The sequence below is a fragment of the Ambystoma mexicanum genome, chromosome 5q (genome assembly GCF_040938575.1).
Source record: "Ambystoma mexicanum isolate Mex_15411 chromosome 5q, UKY_AmexF1_1, whole genome shotgun sequence".
Lineage (NCBI taxonomy): Eukaryota > Metazoa > Chordata > Amphibia > Caudata > Ambystomatidae > Ambystoma > Ambystoma mexicanum.
Window position 1 is genome coordinate 117,331,385 of NC_090933.1, and position 19,632 is coordinate 117,351,016.

At 47.2% G+C, this 19,632-nt stretch overlaps 1 protein-coding gene across 1 annotated transcript in view; it reads right to left on the reverse strand.

Annotated features, from left to right (window-relative positions):
• LOC138497282 (dynein axonemal heavy chain 5-like) overlaps positions 1-19,632 on the reverse strand; it is a 1,499,851-nt gene that overhangs the window by 196,193 nt on the left and 1,284,026 nt on the right. The window contains exon 73 of the mRNA XM_069620634.1: positions 10,054-10,242. Within this exon, the coding sequence (XP_069476735.1) occupies positions 10,054-10,242 (189 nt within the window). The remainder of the gene's footprint in view (positions 1-10,053; positions 10,243-19,632) is intronic.

Consider the following 19,632-nt stretch of genomic DNA (forward strand, 5'->3'; position numbering starts at 1 on the left):
CCCTGCTGGTTTCATCTCTAATACTGCTGGACCCCTCCCTTCTTATACACCTGCAACCACTGGACAGGTTGAATGTGTGAATTCCACCTGCAACCTGACCAAAAGGCCATCCTCCCAAACGTCTTCCAACAGGGGAGCTGAAAGATGTTCTTCCTGGAGGATTCCCATCATCCGAAAAAGAAACCTTCCTTCTTTTCCTCGGGCACTAGGTTGAACAGTTTCACAGTCCTAGAGATCATGGAGTGGAAGGACGTGATCTTGTCCTGGTGAGAGGCCCTGGAGGTGCATCGACATCCGAAGGTTCCCCATCAGCAGTAATGTATTCAACAAAGTCATCCGTGCCCTTGCGCACCTGTAGTGGCAGTATCAGTATCTGAGTCACTTCCTCCACTACAGGGGGCAGTGCAGCTGTGAATGGCTGAGGGGTAACAGGGAATGGATGAGGCAGCGTCGCCCGAGAGCGAGGAGGCCTTGGAAGACTACTTGCTGGGCCAGGAATGGCAGCAGTGAGTAGTCGCTGTTGAATTGCAGCCACCAGAGTGTGCAAGGTGGTTAAAATGTCTAAAGACATGTCCCTTGGCCCAGGAGTAGGAGCAGGTGCTAGGTCCAGAAGTGAAGGGCTAAAATGCAGAGAAGGCTGACGAGATGGTAACCCTTGCCGAGGCAATGGCATAATGGGGCCAAGCTCCCCTTGACCACCTTCTTGGTCAGAGTAAAAACTCTCTGGCAGGCCCTCCTCTGAACTGGTGTAGCATGCTGGAGACCTCCTGGGGGATCCCAGAGGTGCCAAGGTGAAGGAGGTGCAGCCTTGGTGGGTCTAGGCAGAAAATCCTTAGCTGGAGCCATGTCCCTCATCAAATCCGAGTCTTTAGGCAAAGAGGCGATGACTGGAGGCAGCGGAGCAGAAAAAGGTGCTGTTGTTGACAGGACTGCTGTTGGAGCAGTCAACGGAGTTCTAGGTGGTAAGGAAACCCTGGATGTGGTATCCGTCGTAGTAGCAACGGTAGAGGTCGCCGGCGAGCCCCCTGGCATGATCAAAGCCATCGAGTAAAGACCAGTCATTGACGGGGACACTGTCCTGATGCATGTGGTGTCGACCAAGCTTGTGTCGATGACGGTGGAGCCACTGGTGGGTCCTTGGATGACCAGCCCTTTGATGAGGCCATGTGTTTAGCCGATGGCAGTAGCGATTTTCTTGCCGGTGGAACCTGTCCGCTTGGTAGTGGGCTAACCTTCGAGGGAGCTGGTAATGGTGACCGTCCCCTTTCTGAACTGGGTCCCACAGCCGCAGCGACCACTTACAAAGAAGGTGTTGGAGCGTGTGATGATTTTGCCTTCTTTTGGATCTTCACCAGGGAAGCATCCTTAAAGGACCTCAACCTCTTGGAGCATGCTTTTTGGACCTGCTGACCCTGGAAGATGCCCGACTATTCCCAGGGGCCACGTCAGAGGCCTTCCCCCCTTCTTCGATCCATGCCACTAACCTGTGCTGAGGTGCCTTCTGCGTCTTGGAGTATAAGGCCTGGCAATTCGAACATCCGTTCGCATCATGGTCAGGCCGTAGATGCACCTGAGGTGCCTATCTTCGATGAATATATTCTTCAGGCTGCAGTTCTCACAGGTCCTGAAGAGACTTTGCTTCAACACCATGGCAGATGTCACAAAGAAAACGCTCAACCCTGGGCCTGTGGCCCCACAGTTAGAGATCCGGCGATGGACCAAGGATCTCCTCCGGTAATGGGTTATCGGTAGTCAAAATGTAACTGAAGATGAAGAATCGGGAGAAATTCTTGCAAAAATGGGCAAAAAACAGCAAAGAGTTGTCAGATTTCGAGGCGCGAAACATAAGAACTCCGAAAATGTGAAACGTGCTGTAAAAAATCTGAAGATGGTGTGAGGGGTCAGAAATGTAAGGTGGACATCTTTGTGAAGGTATTTCTAAAGATGCAAATTTATTAAGTCCAAAGATTGGATAAAGGCCCATCCCTACCCTGACGAGGATTTTCCTGCCTAAAATAAACTAAATGAAACACTAACAAAAGGATTCTGTCCCCCACAATTAAATATACACCAACTTAGCAAGGTAATATATGGCAGTTCAATTGAAATAAATATGACCATTAAATTCACAACATAACAACTGTTTCTACTTCTAATCTGTGTGAATTCATTCACTAGGTTCAAGTAGGACTTTGTTGCGACATAGGATTTCCTTATCTTTTTTTGTGTGGAACTGTTGAACAAAGTTCCACGTCAATTCTTTTAGTTCCAACTTGCTAATACAAACGGTCCAACAAAGTTCTGGTTTGCTTTTTGGTTCTAACAAAAAGGTCTTTGTCCGGATCTTTCTGCAACAGTTCACAAAACCACTTGCTTGACAATATTAACTCCTTCTGCAGAAGTTCATGCCACACTTGCTTCAACAATATTCGTCAGGATGTTTTAATATTGATTCACAAGAACACTTTAGTGGTTATTCAACCTTCAATATTCTAACCACATCACAGTTCTTCCCTGTTTTAGACCAGGTCCATTCAGCTGCCAGGCCAGATTAAAGTTCTCTGCCCTGGTATACTCTCCTCCCAGAACAGACCAAACTACTACAACATTCTCTGACCTGGTGTACTCTCCTGCCAGGCCAGAACAAACCACTACTTGCAAGTACTTCTGTGGTAAAGGTCAAATAGGTTAGCAAAGCCTTTTGCTCCACAACCTCAAAATTAAGAAACTCTTCAAGCGAAGTAAGAACCACACTTTCTGCAAGTTATGCTCTGCTCCCTCTGAATCTTTCCCTTCAGAAGGGCAGCCTTCTTGCCACTCTTGTTTTTCCCTTTTTGTATTAACCAACTGCTGACAGGAATTCTGTTTCGCTTTCACACTTATTTGGCTTTGGTAATGTGGGTTAGAGACTTTTTCTCTTAAGACCTAATTTCCATAAAGGCAGCAAGTTTTAACAACATTGAGATTCTCAACTGCCTCCTTCTGGATTGGGCAATTCAGGGTTTTTCATAACTGCCTATTTATATTTCTCTTTTGGCTTTGGCAATGGTGGTTTGTCTCTTCCTAGGGATATTGCCCTTTCTCAGTGTTGGCTCTTGTTAATCCACACAGTGACACAATCACACTTTTCTGGTAAGAAGTTCTTATTATGTCATCTACGTCTCTTTAAATCAGCTTGGTTTATAACAAATGAAGACTGCTTCACATTTGTTCGGTTTTCAGAAGCTTTCTTTCTCTTTACTGTTAGTTTGTTACAGTTCACAACATTACAGTTAAGATTCCTGGTCTCGGCCAGCGGATGATTAGGGAGCACACCAGGGTCATAATGTAACATTGAACTCACTGCGTCTGGCGTGCGCGTCCGATCACCTCGCTGCCTGCAGGGCTTCAGCTTCTGCTTTCATCAGCGGCCTGGTCACTTCTTCCTCGTGGTTTCCCATGGCCTGTGTCTGCCAATACTAGAGGTCTCCAGGCTCCCACAGCGATCTGGAGCTCGTCTGCTCCTGGTGCTGGGCTGACAGTGGGAAAGATTATGAAAAGGTGCGCTTTCCGCTGCCCAACCTCCGCAGCAGAGAACTTGTGTCCAGGAGAGCATCTCAGGACCAGCATTTAGTTTGCATGCCTCTATGGCCCCGGCATCTCGGCTCACAGCGGAGTTCTGCTTTTGATGCCACGTGGAGGTAGAAAAATTACCACAGCTGCAACTGCTGCTCTGCTTCACCTTCTTCTGCTCCTTTATTTTGGCCTGCACCTGAGGGGGCTTTTTATGCCTCCATCAGGTGTGGGTCATTAGCCCTAATTGACTGCAACTTGCAGTCCTCGGCAGCCCCCTTCTTGGTCCCAGTATTTTGGGAATTCTGGGACTTGAAGTCTACCAAGTCAGATTGTTCTTTTTCTATGAATTTATCGTCACTAACTTAATTATTCTCTTTACACATAATCCCCAAAGGAGTATTATAAGGATTCCATGAAGTATTTGGTTTTTACAGGAGAGGGGATTTCTTAAGGATTACATTGGCAATACTTAAAGACTCCTCTTCATTATTTCTCTGGGACTCATAGGAGTTTTCATTTCTTTTAACCTCAACATTTTTCAAAGGGCTTCCCTCACTCTCAATACGTGATAGGTTATAATTATCTCCACCCCCCCCCCCAATTCTGATAAATCAATTTGAGAACATAAAAGTGTTCTCTGACAACAAGCCATTACATATTCTGGGATCATGGATATTCCCTACTTTGTGGGATGAAATGCAGTATTTACCTTCCTCAAAGTCCTTGTGTTCCCTTGAGGCCCTTCTCCTCCCAGGTAATCCTGCCGGCTAATACCGCCCCCAGGGTTAGGATCAGGAAGTTTCCTGGGAGGAGACTTTAGGTAGGGTTCTTGTGAGGATTCCGCAGGATTCATCACAATGACTACCAGGGGTGGAGTTTAGGACGAGTGCCATTGGCTGGGGCAGTATGACCCAAAGTGACACTGATAGGCTGTACAAGCAAGGGACATGCAGTTTTGGAACTTAGAGCTAAACAGCTTAATTTTACTGTGGGTTCCAAGCCTGATGACATGGAATATTCATGAGCATGTGAATCCATGCAAGACCACATGCTGGGGAATTGCATATAAAATGTTGTATGTAAATATGAAGTGCTATACAATGACAAGTTATTATAATCCTAATGTTTACTCTAACCCTAACACTAGGTTTATCCTAACTTCTATCCTACACCAATATCACCAACCTTCCCTTTCTTTAAAACGTACACAAAACCATTACTCTACTAGCCCTAGCCTTAACGTGACCCCTACCCTAACACTTACCCTGAAACTTGAACTACCCTAACCACCAGGCAAACATCACCAGCCCTTCTACAACCATTGTTAACCTAATCCTTATCCTAATTCTATCCAGAATGTTCAGTCTACCCCAACCCCTATCATAAGCCTAAACCATGTAATCACAAGCTCATTAAACCCTAGCCGTACTTCATTTTTTGATACTTTTCAGCTGCATATTTTGGCAACTTTTTGCTTGGTGACATTTTCACTGCAGAGGCATTTTCACCACAATTCTTTTTACTGACTTCATTTGTGTAGGTAGCATTTTCAATGGATCCCAAACTCTCCAGCCAGGGCAATCCAATCAGACATCAGTGACACATGTGGCTGTGGAATTACCCAGGATACGTTGCAGATGACATCCTCCAGCCCAGCCCCCGCTGGAGTCCCTGGACATATCTGATGACCCCAGGGATGTAGCCACACCACACACAACACATATGCACGTAAGAATGAATGACACTGATTGAGACCAAGGCAGTACATGTGTGTAGTCCCCAGATGATCATTACTTATCTGATGACCATGACCATGTCACTTCTATACAACTGTCACACATCCCATGCCAATCCATATGCCATCTGGGATGGGCCAGGCATGCATGACTCCAGTGAGGCAGAACACCACAGCATCATCAGTTGCCACAGGGAGATGGAGACATAGGTCCAGCACTAGTAGGACCTATCTATGCAACATCTGAATGTGCTGCATGACGAGAAATTGGGATGACAGGTTTCTTGTGTAGCAGGGGAAATTGATGGCTTTGTGGGTGCCATAACACTACACACCAGAGAATGAGGGAGAGCACAGACGCAACTCAGCAGGGCTTTCATCTGCGATCTGGCATCTTGAGACAGAAGAAGCAGTCCCTGCCGCAATTACACTCTGTGGTGTCAAGGACCCACACAACATCAGCCTCTGTGAACACCATAGATTAAACTATCATTGCCAACCCGCCACATTGCTCGGCACTGCGCACACACCCTCCAGCCGCCAGCCCACATGGGAAAGGGAAAGAACCATGCCAATAAATGTACCTGTAGATGACTGTGCTCTCACAAGCAAACTGATTCAGTGTGTTGGGGCTAGACCTTTGGGAGAGGTGGAGGGGTGCGTTGGGATAGACTACTGGAGAGGGGGCCGTTGGGGTGATTTCTGGGGTTGGTGGGTGTGTGTTGGGGTTGATTTCTGTGGAAGGGGGGGTGCTGGTGTTGACCTCTGGGGGAAGGTGGTGTTTTGGGGGTGACTTCAAGGGGCAGTGGAGGGTGTGTGCTGGGGTTGAATTCTGGGGAGAAGGTGCACACGGTTTGACTCCAGGGGCGGAAGGGTGTGTGTTGCTATTGACATCTGGGGGAGTTGGAGGGAGCATGTTGAGGTTCATTTCAGGGGGCAGGGAATAGCCCACAAAACATATGAGTGTAATATACAGTAAAGGGTGCAAATTAAACATATGTATCGGAAAAGTGATGTACCAGTGTCTACTTTTCTAATTTTAGCAGGCAAGATTCTCATATCGATGGTGCAGTCTTAGGCATTTCTGTTCGAATGTACACATGCATGCTTGTGCTCCTTTCAGGACAACATGGCCTATCACCTACTGCAGTCATATGTGCAGCTAACAAAAGGTGGAGAGTTGGATGTGCAAAGGTCCTTTGAGGTGTGCCCTGTACACAGAAATGTGTGCATGGACTTCAAGGTAGCTTGCATAACACAGATATGTGGAACAAAGAAAAAAGCAGCCGTCACCTATCAAAGAGGGCTCGCCTTGTTGTACTACTTATTAGCCCCATACACGAGACTGGGAGGAGCACACCATGTATCAGCCGGTTTCAGACTCCTGCGCACGACACCTAGCCCCTAAACCCATTGCTGCCAATAGTGGTTAATAAGGTGGTATGTGCCTATTGTCTGATGGACATTCCTTCTCCAAGAGCACTCATTCCACTGGGTGTACACCTATGGGAGGGCATTCTTTAAGTAGACACTGAAAGGTCTCCTATGTTCTAACACTATCTTTGATAACTCATTGGGACACTCAGAAAAAGGTCTCCACCAATCGCTGCCTCGTGATCAGTCCTTCCTGCAAATCCTACTGGGCATACAGAAAACACTTTCATTAATACTAAATTAGAGAATGTCCACACAGTATGTCGACTATAAATATATATTCTTTATATAAGAAAATGTAAGGTATAAAATACTGTACGAATAGGTAAGTAAACTGTGTAACACTAACAGGCAAGTAAAACAATGTCAAAGGAGTTCTTGAGAGATAGTGGGCCTCATGTGTGCCGGTCCGGAAACAATGGTGGCAGTAAGCTTACTGGCACTGTTTCCGGAACGGCACACTATGGGTTTTCCTGCCCGAGTCGCTGTGCCCAACAGGTCTGACCCTGCCAGGCACAGCGGCCATGGTAGGCAAGCCGTCACAGAAGCATTGGCACTGTTATCAATGGTGCCGGTGCTTCCTTGGTCCCCATTCCCATAGAGTCCGAAAGGCCTCTATGGGAATGGGGCTTACAATTTGCCGACACCCGACTTCCCGGACCGGCAGGGTTGTAATCCCCTGGTGTTACTGGGAAGTCAGGCGCCTGTAAATAATTACGGGTCCGGCGGCAACCTGCCGGTAGCACAGGCATGGTTACCGCCGGACCCGTAATGAGGCCCAGTGTCTTTCATAGAAGATAAAATGCAATCACATCAGTAAAACACTTTTCCTATATAGGCCAGAAAGTTTTGCGAGAGACTAAGGGAGACCAGTTGTGCGGTTTTGGGCCGTCTTTGTGGAAAAGAGTTACCTTCTGCAAAAAGTGTGTTTAAAATCTCCAAAATAGGAGAAACTGTGGTCACTCTCTCATCTCTCATTTTCCCCTCCTTCTCTAAAACATCCCTTATGCCTAATCTTTCTGATATACGATCATTCTTTCCCACTAACCTTACTCTGCTGGCAGCCATCCTCCAGGTTGCCAACCCATGTTGTGCTTGTGTGGATTCGACCACCCCACATTATGTGTTACTGCTGACTTTTGCAATTGTATTAGCTCTCCTCTCTTGCTTCTCCACTCTTTTTGACTTCTTAATCTCTGTTCTCTCCTCCCCTGCCCTCCCTTTTCCTATCTCCTGCCCTCCTCCCCTTACTTTCTTCTATGCACTTACTCGAACAGAATCGTGCCTGGACCTACTATGATAGCAACCTCGTCTGTCGCTCCCCTATCCCCTTACTGTTGCCGCCCCCTCCCTCTAGCACTATCTGAAATGTTGTCAGGCCTAGTACGATAGTAACTTGTTTTGTTCCTCCCCTCCCTTTCTGCACCCCTCTCCCTCACCTTTTGTTTTCCTCCAGCTCTACCAGAAATGTCGTCAGGCCTAGTACGGTAGTCGCCTGTCTGTTTCCATTTCCTTCCCACTCTCCCCCTCCCTTCCTTATCTATGTTTTAGCTCTTGCACTATCTGAAATGTTGTCAGGCCGAGTACGATAGTTAATTTCACATCCTTACTGTTCATGGCCTGTAAGAATGTCGTTGTATTTTCCCTTGTTCCCTTCCTTGCCTTGAAGCGCTTTGAAACGCATTGTGTATAGGCGCTATATAAATAAACTATCATATCATATCATATCACAGACGATAAAGGACCAAGCAGCCACCATCTTCGCCTACATATCACTCTCTTAACCTCTTGCTTACCCTCTGGTACCTCGCTGCCCTTCTACAAAATAGATAGTGTCTGACCCATTCTAAAAGGAACCCTTATTGAATCAAGTAACCCAGCCACCTGTGGACCGTTCTCAATCTTTTCACACTAGAGTTTGTAGAGTTTAACGAGAGATCAACTGACTCTGCAACCCCTTCCAAGCAGTCACTCAACAGAAACACCACTCACTCGGGTCTCCAAAGTCCTCACCTTTGCTCACCAATCCAAACTCTCCTTTAATCTCTTTCTCTTTGATTTTTCGCTTGTCTTTGATGCTGCAAATCATCCCTTTCTCCTACTTACCCTCTCCAACAGTGGCATCCACAACTTTGTCCTCGACCTAGCATTTTCCATGTCATTGGCTCGTCCATTCCTACTCCAATCTGATTGCCCCCCAGGGTCCACTTCTCATCCTACTCCACACCTCCTCCCTATGAAAACTAATATTTCCTTTGGGTTCTCCTACCACCCATTTCCAGATGACATCCAAATCATCATCTAATTCCAAAACCTTTACTCTGAGCTACTGCCCTCTTTATCTGTCTCTCTCTCACCCGTCACAAGATAGCATTTCAGTGCCTAATAATGGCATTCTAAAACCTGATTCATCTGCCTCATAGGTCTGGAAGCCTAACCACTTCTTCCATCCCTTTTATCCTTTCTTCATGGCCTCCACACCCCAAAACTTGCAACATTGAGGGCTTCTTTGATAGTGAACGAAAGATTCATCAATTCCTCAACTATTTTGCCAGGCCTGCCATGATAAACTGACTGAATATACTCAAAATGTATCCCCCCTTCACCTACCACTCTACTGAAACCCTTATTTCCACCCTTGTCTTCAGCTGAATTGACTACTGCCCTAGTCGCCTCCTGGGGTTTCATCTCTACCCCTTTCCTGATCAACCAAATACTAAACGTGGCAACTTATACTCTACCACCTCACACATTCCTCTCCAGCCTTTGCCTGCTACTCCTGTGTAGGATGGATCTCGGTGCAACACTGATCCCTCTTCAAATCCATCCTCTGTCTAGTCAACCCATCAATGAGCTATATACTCACCTTTCTAATACTGTGATCCCTTAATCCCCACTTCACACCCTGCAATCTCAAGCCCTACCAAGGACATCAGTGGCCGATCTCCACTGCACTGCCTACAATTTCCGCTCCTTCATCCGTCTTGCTCCCTACGACCGAAACTCCCGACCCCATAACATTAAGAACAAATCACTATAGCGGAGTAGAAGCCTACCCTAAATATGCTCCTTGTACCCAGGGAAGCACCCTGAAATGGGATTTCTTTTATCACTATGGTTTTGGAAAGTGCCTTGTCCCGTCTCGAAATACAAATACAAATCAGCTAGGTCTGTGGTAATGCAAAGTGTGCTGTTCTCCAACCTTACAACAGGCCCCAGGTTCATCCTCCAATATACCCTGAAATTAATGTATGTTCTGCAATGTGCTCCAAATAAAAACAAGAAAACGATTATCGTTAAAATTGACAGTACTGAAAAAATGTCCATACCTCATGGGGAATGTAGTCTGGTGGCAACTTCTCCAACATCTCGTTGGCGAGGCGCTGCACAACGGCCTCTCTCGTCTCTCCGCCTCCACCACCGCTGTCCTTGGGCTGAATGTTCACAATTGTGCTCAATGTCTCGTTAGCCATATTGGTCTGATATGTGATGTCTGCATTAGAATGGAGTCCAAACACCTGAACATAAGGACATGTATCGAGCATTATTATCGGTTTGTACAGAGATTTTAATGAATACAAGACAACTATATGATAAACCATCCTGCAAAAGTGTTATGTACATTTTGATTATCTCTGTAAGCTATTCATTAAAGCTCCAGGCCCTCCCACTATGAACAACGCAACCAGTTGAGATCATTGTTCACTGTCATTAATGGCCGGTCTTCAGACTTTAGATTTACATAGGTTTCTTTAGGTAGCTAATCGGCTATACCCACCCATCAGTGTGAAGAGTATTTTGGATACCGCCGACAATACGATTCAGTCTCTTCTTTACAGTGACTTTTCGTGTATGTCAAATGACAGCTGCAGACTCCCTTGCTTTCTCCAGTTCCATTTCATCTCCTCGTTCACAGTTTTAGGCCCATTATGGTGTACCATATCAGATCAGCACGGCTAAAACTGAGGGCACTGCCGCCGGGCACAGATTGGAGCTCTTCTGGCCCGACGCCCTTGAATATGTCCTTTGCGTGTACATGTGCACATGGCCCTTCATACCCATTGACGCTCAGCACATATGCAATGTTTTGCCTTGTAGCAGTGTGGTATATCCAATTACGTTATTCAGTTTTGCAAATGTATGTGATACTTTTTTTTGATTTTATGTGATTCTTGCGACATAGGGACTGAATATAAAGTTTGTGACTTTTTTTACTCTTATCTAATTCTGCTCTCGTTCCATAACCGGCCTCATGCCTCGACATAATCACCCAAAACATACTTAATTCTACTTAACCCTTGAAATACTGTAAATTCCCAATCACGTCAAGAACCTCTCCTCGGCACTACGCACTAACCAACACCCCAAAGTCGACCTATACTTACGCACTTACAGGGCGGTATGAGGATTCGGCATACCTACCTTCATCAAACAACCAATCTGCCACAGATATCTCCCTGCAACACACCCATTACCTATCTCCACTTCTACCAACCCTTTACTTTTGCACTTTTCATCTCTTTTCCTCTCCACAGAGTATAATCTGATTACCCCAGGTCCAGGCACTGTACACTTAGTTCTCTGACAAACTACCAGTGCCGCAAGACCACAAGGATGTGGACTTGTGCAGTATAAAAGCATTGTAACATTACTTAACATGCATAACTACATGTTTCTCCGTTGTAATGTGTGCGCACACGGACGGCTACGCACTGGTGTGCCCGAAATGCACTTAGGAGCACACCGACGCACAGGAACGCTGGCGGTAGAACAGCACGCCGGTGTGCAGAATGCTTGAGGGTCAGGAAAGCTACCAGAAGACTGTGGGCAAGGAACGCACAGTACGCGTGTCGTTATACATCGAGAGGTAAACCATATGTGTTTAACCCACCAAACCTCCTTCCCAACATATTTATATATAACAGCTGCAATTATATAAACAACTCCAGTCCTAGAATATTAGGGGAAGGTGTTGGAGAGTGCCTTAAAAAATGACTGTTTCCCATCAAAGTTTATTTCCAGTGATGAAATCCCTGGGTACCACGGGTGGCAGAATTGAACTGTGTTAAGGTAAGTGTTTGGCAGAGGTGGGTGACAACAATGTAATTGAAGGGCTCAGGGCGATTAGGGCAATTTCCAGAGGGAGTGAGTGGGGGCAAGCACCAAAGGAAACAAACCTTGGCAATGCCAACAGTTTTGGCTTTTTGTGTAGGCATAGGAAAGGCATTAACCAAGCACTGCCGTAGTAATAGTTACTGGCCAGTGATGGTAGAAGCTGCAAAATGGTGCAAGTAGCTGGGCATATAATAGCTGTGCCTGTCAAGCGCATAACAATTATACACAAGCCAAAACTGTTGGCTATGCCAATGCTAGTTTTAACATGATTTCAGTGAAGGACACGCATAGTGCTTATAATTGTTTTGACACACATCACGTGTTTACATCTCAAATTAAGCCATTATCCCTCTGAAGACTGCTTTGAATAAACACTGGAAGGCACTTTGAGCTCAAAGTCTGATGGTAAGGATTGTTCAAGGTAACTTAAAGAGTTCCCATGAGCAGGTGTTTTGGGTGGAGGAGCAGGAAATGGATGGGGATGGCTATATGGATTAGCATGGTCTTGGGCAGCCGTCCCTCTTCATATACCATTTTTCCTTATCTGTACTGTAAAGCAATCATTTCAGCTTATAGGTGGCGCTTGGCCAAAATTAAAAAAAGGTGCACAAAAGGATCACCAGCAGAAACAGAGACCCCACCAGCGTTGTACTGTTCTGGGAGGGGGGTTCGGGGGGAGGCATTTAGAATCGCATGGGGATCGCGCCAGTATTGAAGGATGCCGGAATTACATAACAGATCATTTTTGAAGCTCTTCTTAGACCATCAGCCATAGATTGAGGGTTCTGCCGCAGCTTTTCAAGAATTTAATGAATGAGCGGAGTCTCAACCACATTTCTTCCAATTAGAACAAATAACCTGGCTGATGAAAATGTGCTCCGAGCACAAGGGTTTTAGCATGCGATAGGTCAGTTTAAAGAATGACCAATTAGGTGTGTTTCGCTTCTTAATCTATTTTCAGAATATCTTCAAAATGGAAACATTTTTAAAGGATTAGGTAGACGTTACAGCGAGAGCCTATGAACTGATTGAATCTCTACGAAGCGTGCCGTTTTAGTGGCTGATTACGCCGACACAAAGTTGCTTGTAAATCGGTTGTTAATCTTTGTGCAATATTGTAATTCAATTCATAGTTCAAGTTTATTTCGGAAAGAATTAACAGACTTTCCATCAAAACCTTGCAACAATATTGCATATTACATGACATAAAATAGAATACAGAGCAATTTAAAAAAACAAAAATGCCATAAATACAATTACAAGGCAATCGTGTGACTCTTAAAATATTACGAATTGGAGGGGATTGGCTTGGAGCCATGGCGGTCAGAGAGGCTCTGTGAGAGCTCCCAGCTGGTGCCACACACCGAATCCTATTGCTTGGGTGAGACAGTAGTCTGAAGTCTCCTTTGCGGCGCAGTCCATAGCTGAGCTTGCGCTGTACATACGGGCCGACTTCCAGCCAGCAGCATGGCTGGGTTTGAAACACAGTCCCGTTCCGTGAGGCGAAGCAGCAAGGAAGGGAGCGACAAGATGGCAGACCCAGCACTGACAGCCTTAGCAGGTTATCCACGCATAACCGGAGCAGCCCAACACCTTGAAGGGTAGGCGCCAGTGGAGCCGAGTTAAACTGGCTCTGCCACATACCGACCGGGCTGCGCAGTAGCGACTGAGGCTCCGCAACGAGGTGAGGGCTAGTCGATCCTCACGAGTGGCAACGTCAAAGCGGAGCAGCAGTGAGGAGTGAGCGGCTGACAGAGTGGCAAAAGTCTCCAATGGAGAGAGTGTGGAGGGTAGACTCCAGCAGAGACCTAGGTAGCCCAGGACCCCTGAAGAACACAGAATCAAGGGCAAGCCACCCGGGCCACAAAGCAATCTCCGGCCCACTCGGATTGGAGGGGCCACCCACACCCAGCAGCGACCCAGCAGCGACCCAGTACGGGCAGCCCTAGCAGGCCGCCCAACCTACAAGAAGCTCTGTTGCGCACCATCCGGGTGGCGCAGCAACTGGGTTCTGTGGCGGGGTACGGGCTGTCTCCCGGCAGCTGCAACGCAGGATTGGAGCGGCAGGGAGAAGCAGCCGAAGAGGGAATAACCTCCCCTGAAAGGAGAGTGTGGAGCGGAGGTCCAAGTAACCCTCCGGTGAGCGCACCAGCAAGGGCATCCTACTGAGGTCCGAGGGGGGGCCCCCAAGTCTGCGTCGAGGCTGGTGGGGCCGCCCACACCGCACACCGGTGGCTCCGGCAGACCGCTGACCTCCAAGCTCGGCTGGAGCTGCTCAACATCCAGAGGGGAACCGCGGTGCAGAGACAGACCAGAGCAGCCGCGAGACCCAGCGTGTAGAGGCGCTCCGTAAAGCAAGCCTCATACGGTGGGGACCGAAGACCGGAGGAGCCATGGGGAAAACAAGGCCGGGACACACATGAAACCCCACCCCCACCCCGAGCAGGCTCTACAACTCCCCAGACACGAGCAACGGTCAGTGAGCAGACCCACGCCGCACACAACACAAATAACCAACGCAGCAGGGAACTGAAGGGGGCCACAAAGGTGAGTGAGAGCACCCTCCAGGGCTAGTCCCCCGCAATACAAGACACCAAGTGACCCAAAGTCACATAGGGCAGCCAAACGCCCTAGTGGGGATCCGGGAACCCAGACTGCTCCCACTTCCATGAACCGGGGGGCAGGGGAACCCTGAATAACAGACAGGCAGTGACTGGGTTAACAGCACCCGGACCCCATAAGCAGCCTCTAGCACCCGCTGAGGGGTGACGCACAGCACCATTCCTGGATGCGAGGCGACATAGGCAAGGCAATACCGAAGGCTCCTCTGCTCCTGGTGGCCCACTCCACGCAGCGCAGCATTCTGATTGGCTCCGGGGGCCCCTCTGCTTTCCCTTCCCCTTGTTCAGCTGAACATCTACAATCAAGGCAGCGGGTCCACCCACCCGAACATAGCCTGGGGACACCGGAGCCGGTGGGCCCAACAGACCTCTGCAGCCGGACAAGCCATAGCGATCCAGCCTCACACTTGCAACGGCCAAACCAGCTTCTCAAAGGAAATGGAACTGCACGAGCACAGTGGGCCCCCTCACCCGATCTGGGAGAACCCGGACTTCACTCCAGGGCTGGGACAGCACACTTTCTCTAAATGGAGAGCAGGGCGACTGAAGTGTATAGCAGACTTCTATACGGCGGGCGCCCTGCTAACCTTTGAGGACTGCAAAGAGAAATTTCGGATTCCGGAAAGCGAGAGGTTCCATTACGGCCAGCTCCGACATTGGCTGTCACACGACTCAACGAGGACGCACTGGAATAGGGAGCTCACGGTGCTAGAACGCACACTAAAGACGACCCCGCCTAAGGGGAAAATCTCAACCTTATACAAGATGTTGGACAGAGTACCCCCTGACTCTAAGGAACTGTACATGGAACGCTGGGAGCGTGATATAGGCAGAGAACTGAACGAGGCAAGCTGGAGCCGCATCTGGACGAGAACCCACAGAGCCTCCAAATGCATTACAAATAAAGAGGGGGCAATAAAGGTCTGTTATAGGTGGTACTTAACACCAGAGACTCTACACAAAAGCAACCCTGCCATACCACCAGGTTGCTGGAGAGGCTGTGCGGACACTGGAACTGAAGTCAGTCAGATTCTGGAAGGAAGTCTTGGAACAGATCAGACTCATCACTGGCCTAACGATCCCATGGGACCCGGGAATTGTCTTGCTGGGCGAGGGACAATTTCCGATGACAGGGAGGCTAGCGGACCTCTGCACGCACCTGCTTACAGCAACCAAAATCTCAATTGCTAGGCTGTGGAAGCTCCCAGTGGGCCCAGCAATCCCAATGTGGTGGGCAAAGTGTTGGGACATTGCCGCAGCTGAGAAGATCAATGCCCTTCGTTTGGCAACAGGAGCAAGTACTACAGTATTTAGTCCCCATTCCTAGACTATGTGCAAAAATTCCCCGGGATAGCCAGACAGCCACCATCCCTACAATGGCTGGAAAATTTGGACTGGACACCGCCAGACCTAAGCGGCAGCAGCCCGACCCACAGCCATCACTAGAGCTTGTTCCCCGAATCAGTAACCCAAGTCTGCAGCGGCCCCTTCCCGGGCACTCCCCAGAGGGCCGCCCCCTCCTTCCCCCCCCCCGTCCCCTGCCCGGACAAGTTTACCTCAGTCGAGGTTTTTGAATTTAAGTTCATTGTTTCCTACCTATATGTTAACATGAATACTGTATGAAGCCAGTATTGTTGATGAATGCTAATAAAAAGTCTTGTTGAAAAAAATAAAAAATATTACGAATTAAAGAAATTGTCACTTAAAACACAACAATGACCACCGTTTGTAAACTTATTAAAGTGCAAGTAGTGCTTTTCCTTTATACCATGCGCGTTTTAAATACATTAATAGTGCACAGGCCACTTTTGCAGAGTCTGCCCAGAGTAAATATATTAAAGCAGCCCAGTATTGTGTCAGGTCAGCTTCCCGTAGTATTGGTATCAGAGCTTTCATATACCGGACAGAAGGACAGGAAGTGTGCCAGATCTTCTGTTGTCGCTTGACACAACAGGCATGTGTGTTCACTACTGTTCTTTCCTAACCATGTCAAAGTTATGGCTGTGAGTGGTAAGCAGTTGAACCTGGACCTTGTTAAAAGTATTCTCTCGTTCTGATTATCAGCGTTCCGAGGTTCAGCGAAGTACAGCAAAAGGCAGCGAGGGGTCCGACAGAACATCACTCGCAAGTACTCACACAATGGGCATCTAAACGCTGTAAACAGTTCAGATGCTCTCATCTGTGACTACTTACTACTTTGCATCGTGGCCACCGGGCTCCGCCCACACCACCAAGAAGCTCTACTTAATCACGAGTATGCGTGCATTGTGGGAGTGCTTGCGAGTGCTGTTGTGCTGGAACCCTCGCCTCACTGCCTTTTGCTGTACTTCGCTGAACCTCAGAATGCTGATAAACGCTGCGAACAGCTGAGCTGCTCTCATCTGTGACTACTTACTACTTTGCATCAGTACGCTATTCTTTGACTGATAATCCCCTATTGAACATTAATCATTGAATTCCACCAACTAAAACAAGTGTATTGCTTATTTTGTAGTGGCCCCCGGGCTCTGGCCACACCACCCAAAATCCCTACATAATCTCGAGAGCGTGAGCGCGCATTGTGGTAGTGGTTGCGAGTGCTGTTCTGCTGTTCAGCTGCTTAGCTGACAGCAACAAGCTCTCCTGTGACAAACCTCCCACCCTGCCTTCCTTACTCTCAGATTGTTACCCACTTGGCCACTCTCTCAGGAAACAACCATGGTACTTTATACCCTTAAATCTTCCATGCCTTTATATGCAGACAAACTCCTGGAAGCTTCATGCACCGCTATCTTGATAACCATGGAACCATTGGAAGTAAGAATTAGTAGGGAAAAGTCAACAATCCAAATCCTCAAATGCAGACATTAGGCACTTCTGGCGTACTAGCCCCAAAGTGCAACCTTCGAAGAGCGCTAGAGAAATTCACACAAAGAATCACTCAGCAAAATGTTTGCCTGCATGTTGGTAAACAACCAGCAACATCTCTGACGTACCTGCTCATATGCATCAGACACACGATGCGACTTCAACTGCACTGTTAACTCATCAAATATCTGATGTCGATCTGCTTGCATGTCACACTCAAAGTGGTCCTTCGGATAAGCCCATATCTGAAGGCACTTGTAAGAACCAATATCCAACAAGCCCTTGCAACTTCCAGCAACTGTTGTAGCAGAAGTCCACGTCATTGACAATCCAGGCATACCAGCCCTGTATTCTCAAATCCTCAAAAATGCTGTGAACAACTCGCATGGATCTGTTAACCCTCAAGAATCAGGGCTTACAAGGGAGAGACACGAAATAAATATTTCTCACACGAAACATTGAATAAAGATGACTTTCAAGATTGCTTGGTTGTGCAAATCATATTAGAAACCCAGCTAGATCCTATGAACATGAACTTGTCACACTACCCTATCTTATACCCGGGCTCACCCAACTCTTCTATTAATTCATCCAAATCCTCTGTAATGTCATTTATAAAATCAATACCCGTCCCTCGTTTGGACTAAAGCAAGCCAAAATTCCAGCGTACAAAATCACCTCATCAGCCATGAACAATGGCTTGCACGCCTTAACAAAAATGTATGAAACATTAGAGAAAAAAAAACAGACTCAAACTATTCTGCTAAACACCATATTTGCCAAAATCGACTGGATAGCTGCCGAACTACACCAACAAAATCAGTCCCTTTTGATGATTCATGCCACTCATACAAATATCAAAAACTCAGAAGACAAACCTCGCATAGATATGCAACCACTGGCGAAACTCGGAGAAGGCTTAATGAGAAACCTGCCAAAACGAATGAAAAGATTCATTGCACCCTATCAAGGCCCATAACCAAAACAACGGTAATAAAACTTGAAGATACGTAAGAGCCAGTGTTGGAAGTAGTTCACCTTCAACAGCACAGAAAGAAAAGTAAACAAATTAATACTAAAAATACAAAAAAAACAAGAACCAATTCTCAGATAATAAGCCCACTACCTCGAAATAGAAAGTTAATCAATGCCTTGAAAACACCTATGCGACAAGTCTTATCCATGCCCAGAGTCAAGGTTGATTCAATAATTCCCATCATAGACCGTGAATGCGAAAACCAAGAACAAGACGAAATAATAAGTAAGATTGCTACTCCTACTATCAGGATGTTGTATAAAAAACACTTAGCTCCTTTTCTACAAATTCATTAAATCTTCATAATTTTCTAAATACCCCCACCGCAATCGCTTTGCCCATATTGCCTATCTGCTGGAAACTAGAATATGACACACGTACAAATGCCATTTGAAATACAGATACCAAGAAGAATCCTGGAAGCAAGGTTCGCATTGAGGCAACCATATCCGCATATGAGACAGTAGGATGGCTGTCCGAGTGATAGTCCATAAGAAAATGGGACAATTGAATAAACAAAGAGAAATAATGACGTCATACAAATGCAAAGCTGACGTATATAGAGAAGAGATGTAGAGACCAGAGAATGCAGGCAATTCTATAAGGCATCCAGAAAGTATCTAGATACATGACATCTTGGGATCAAGGTGAAGAAACCTATGCTACAGAAATAATGAAGATACCAAGCTATTTCACACGTTGTCATGAAACCACGCTACTGCCCCCTCTGGACATCCTGGTCTGTACGACAACATACCAGAATGACCTTGCATACCTCCCAACATGGCGGACACTGGATCCGTGGTCTAGTTTCTGGGTAGTTCTACTCAGCTAGATAAGCGCCCCGCCCCTGCGGTACAGTGCGTGTCAACGCTCGCAGTTCCGAGTTCCGGTTGCTGTTCCTAGTGTTCGCCTACCTGGAATCTCTGCCTAGCGATTCCTTCCTGTGCTTCCTCCCTGGATTGTTCGACCACGGCCGCACCTGAAGCCTTCCACAGTCCCTCCTTCCTGGACTTCTTGTTTCGCAGTCTTTCCCGATCGCTTCACATCTTCATTTCTGGGCTTTCTACTACCGCGGTACCTCCGGACCTCTGCTATTCCTCCGTGGGCTCATTCCTCCACAAACTTACACTCTGACTCTGTCCTCTCCTTCCTGGGAACACCGTCTACACTGTGGACATCTGAATCATCACCGACGAAGTGGCGTCGGAAGAAGCCTGCCTTTACTGTCACGAGACCCGCACTTCCAAGAAACGCGGGCAGACTGAGTCAACAAAGAAGAAACACTC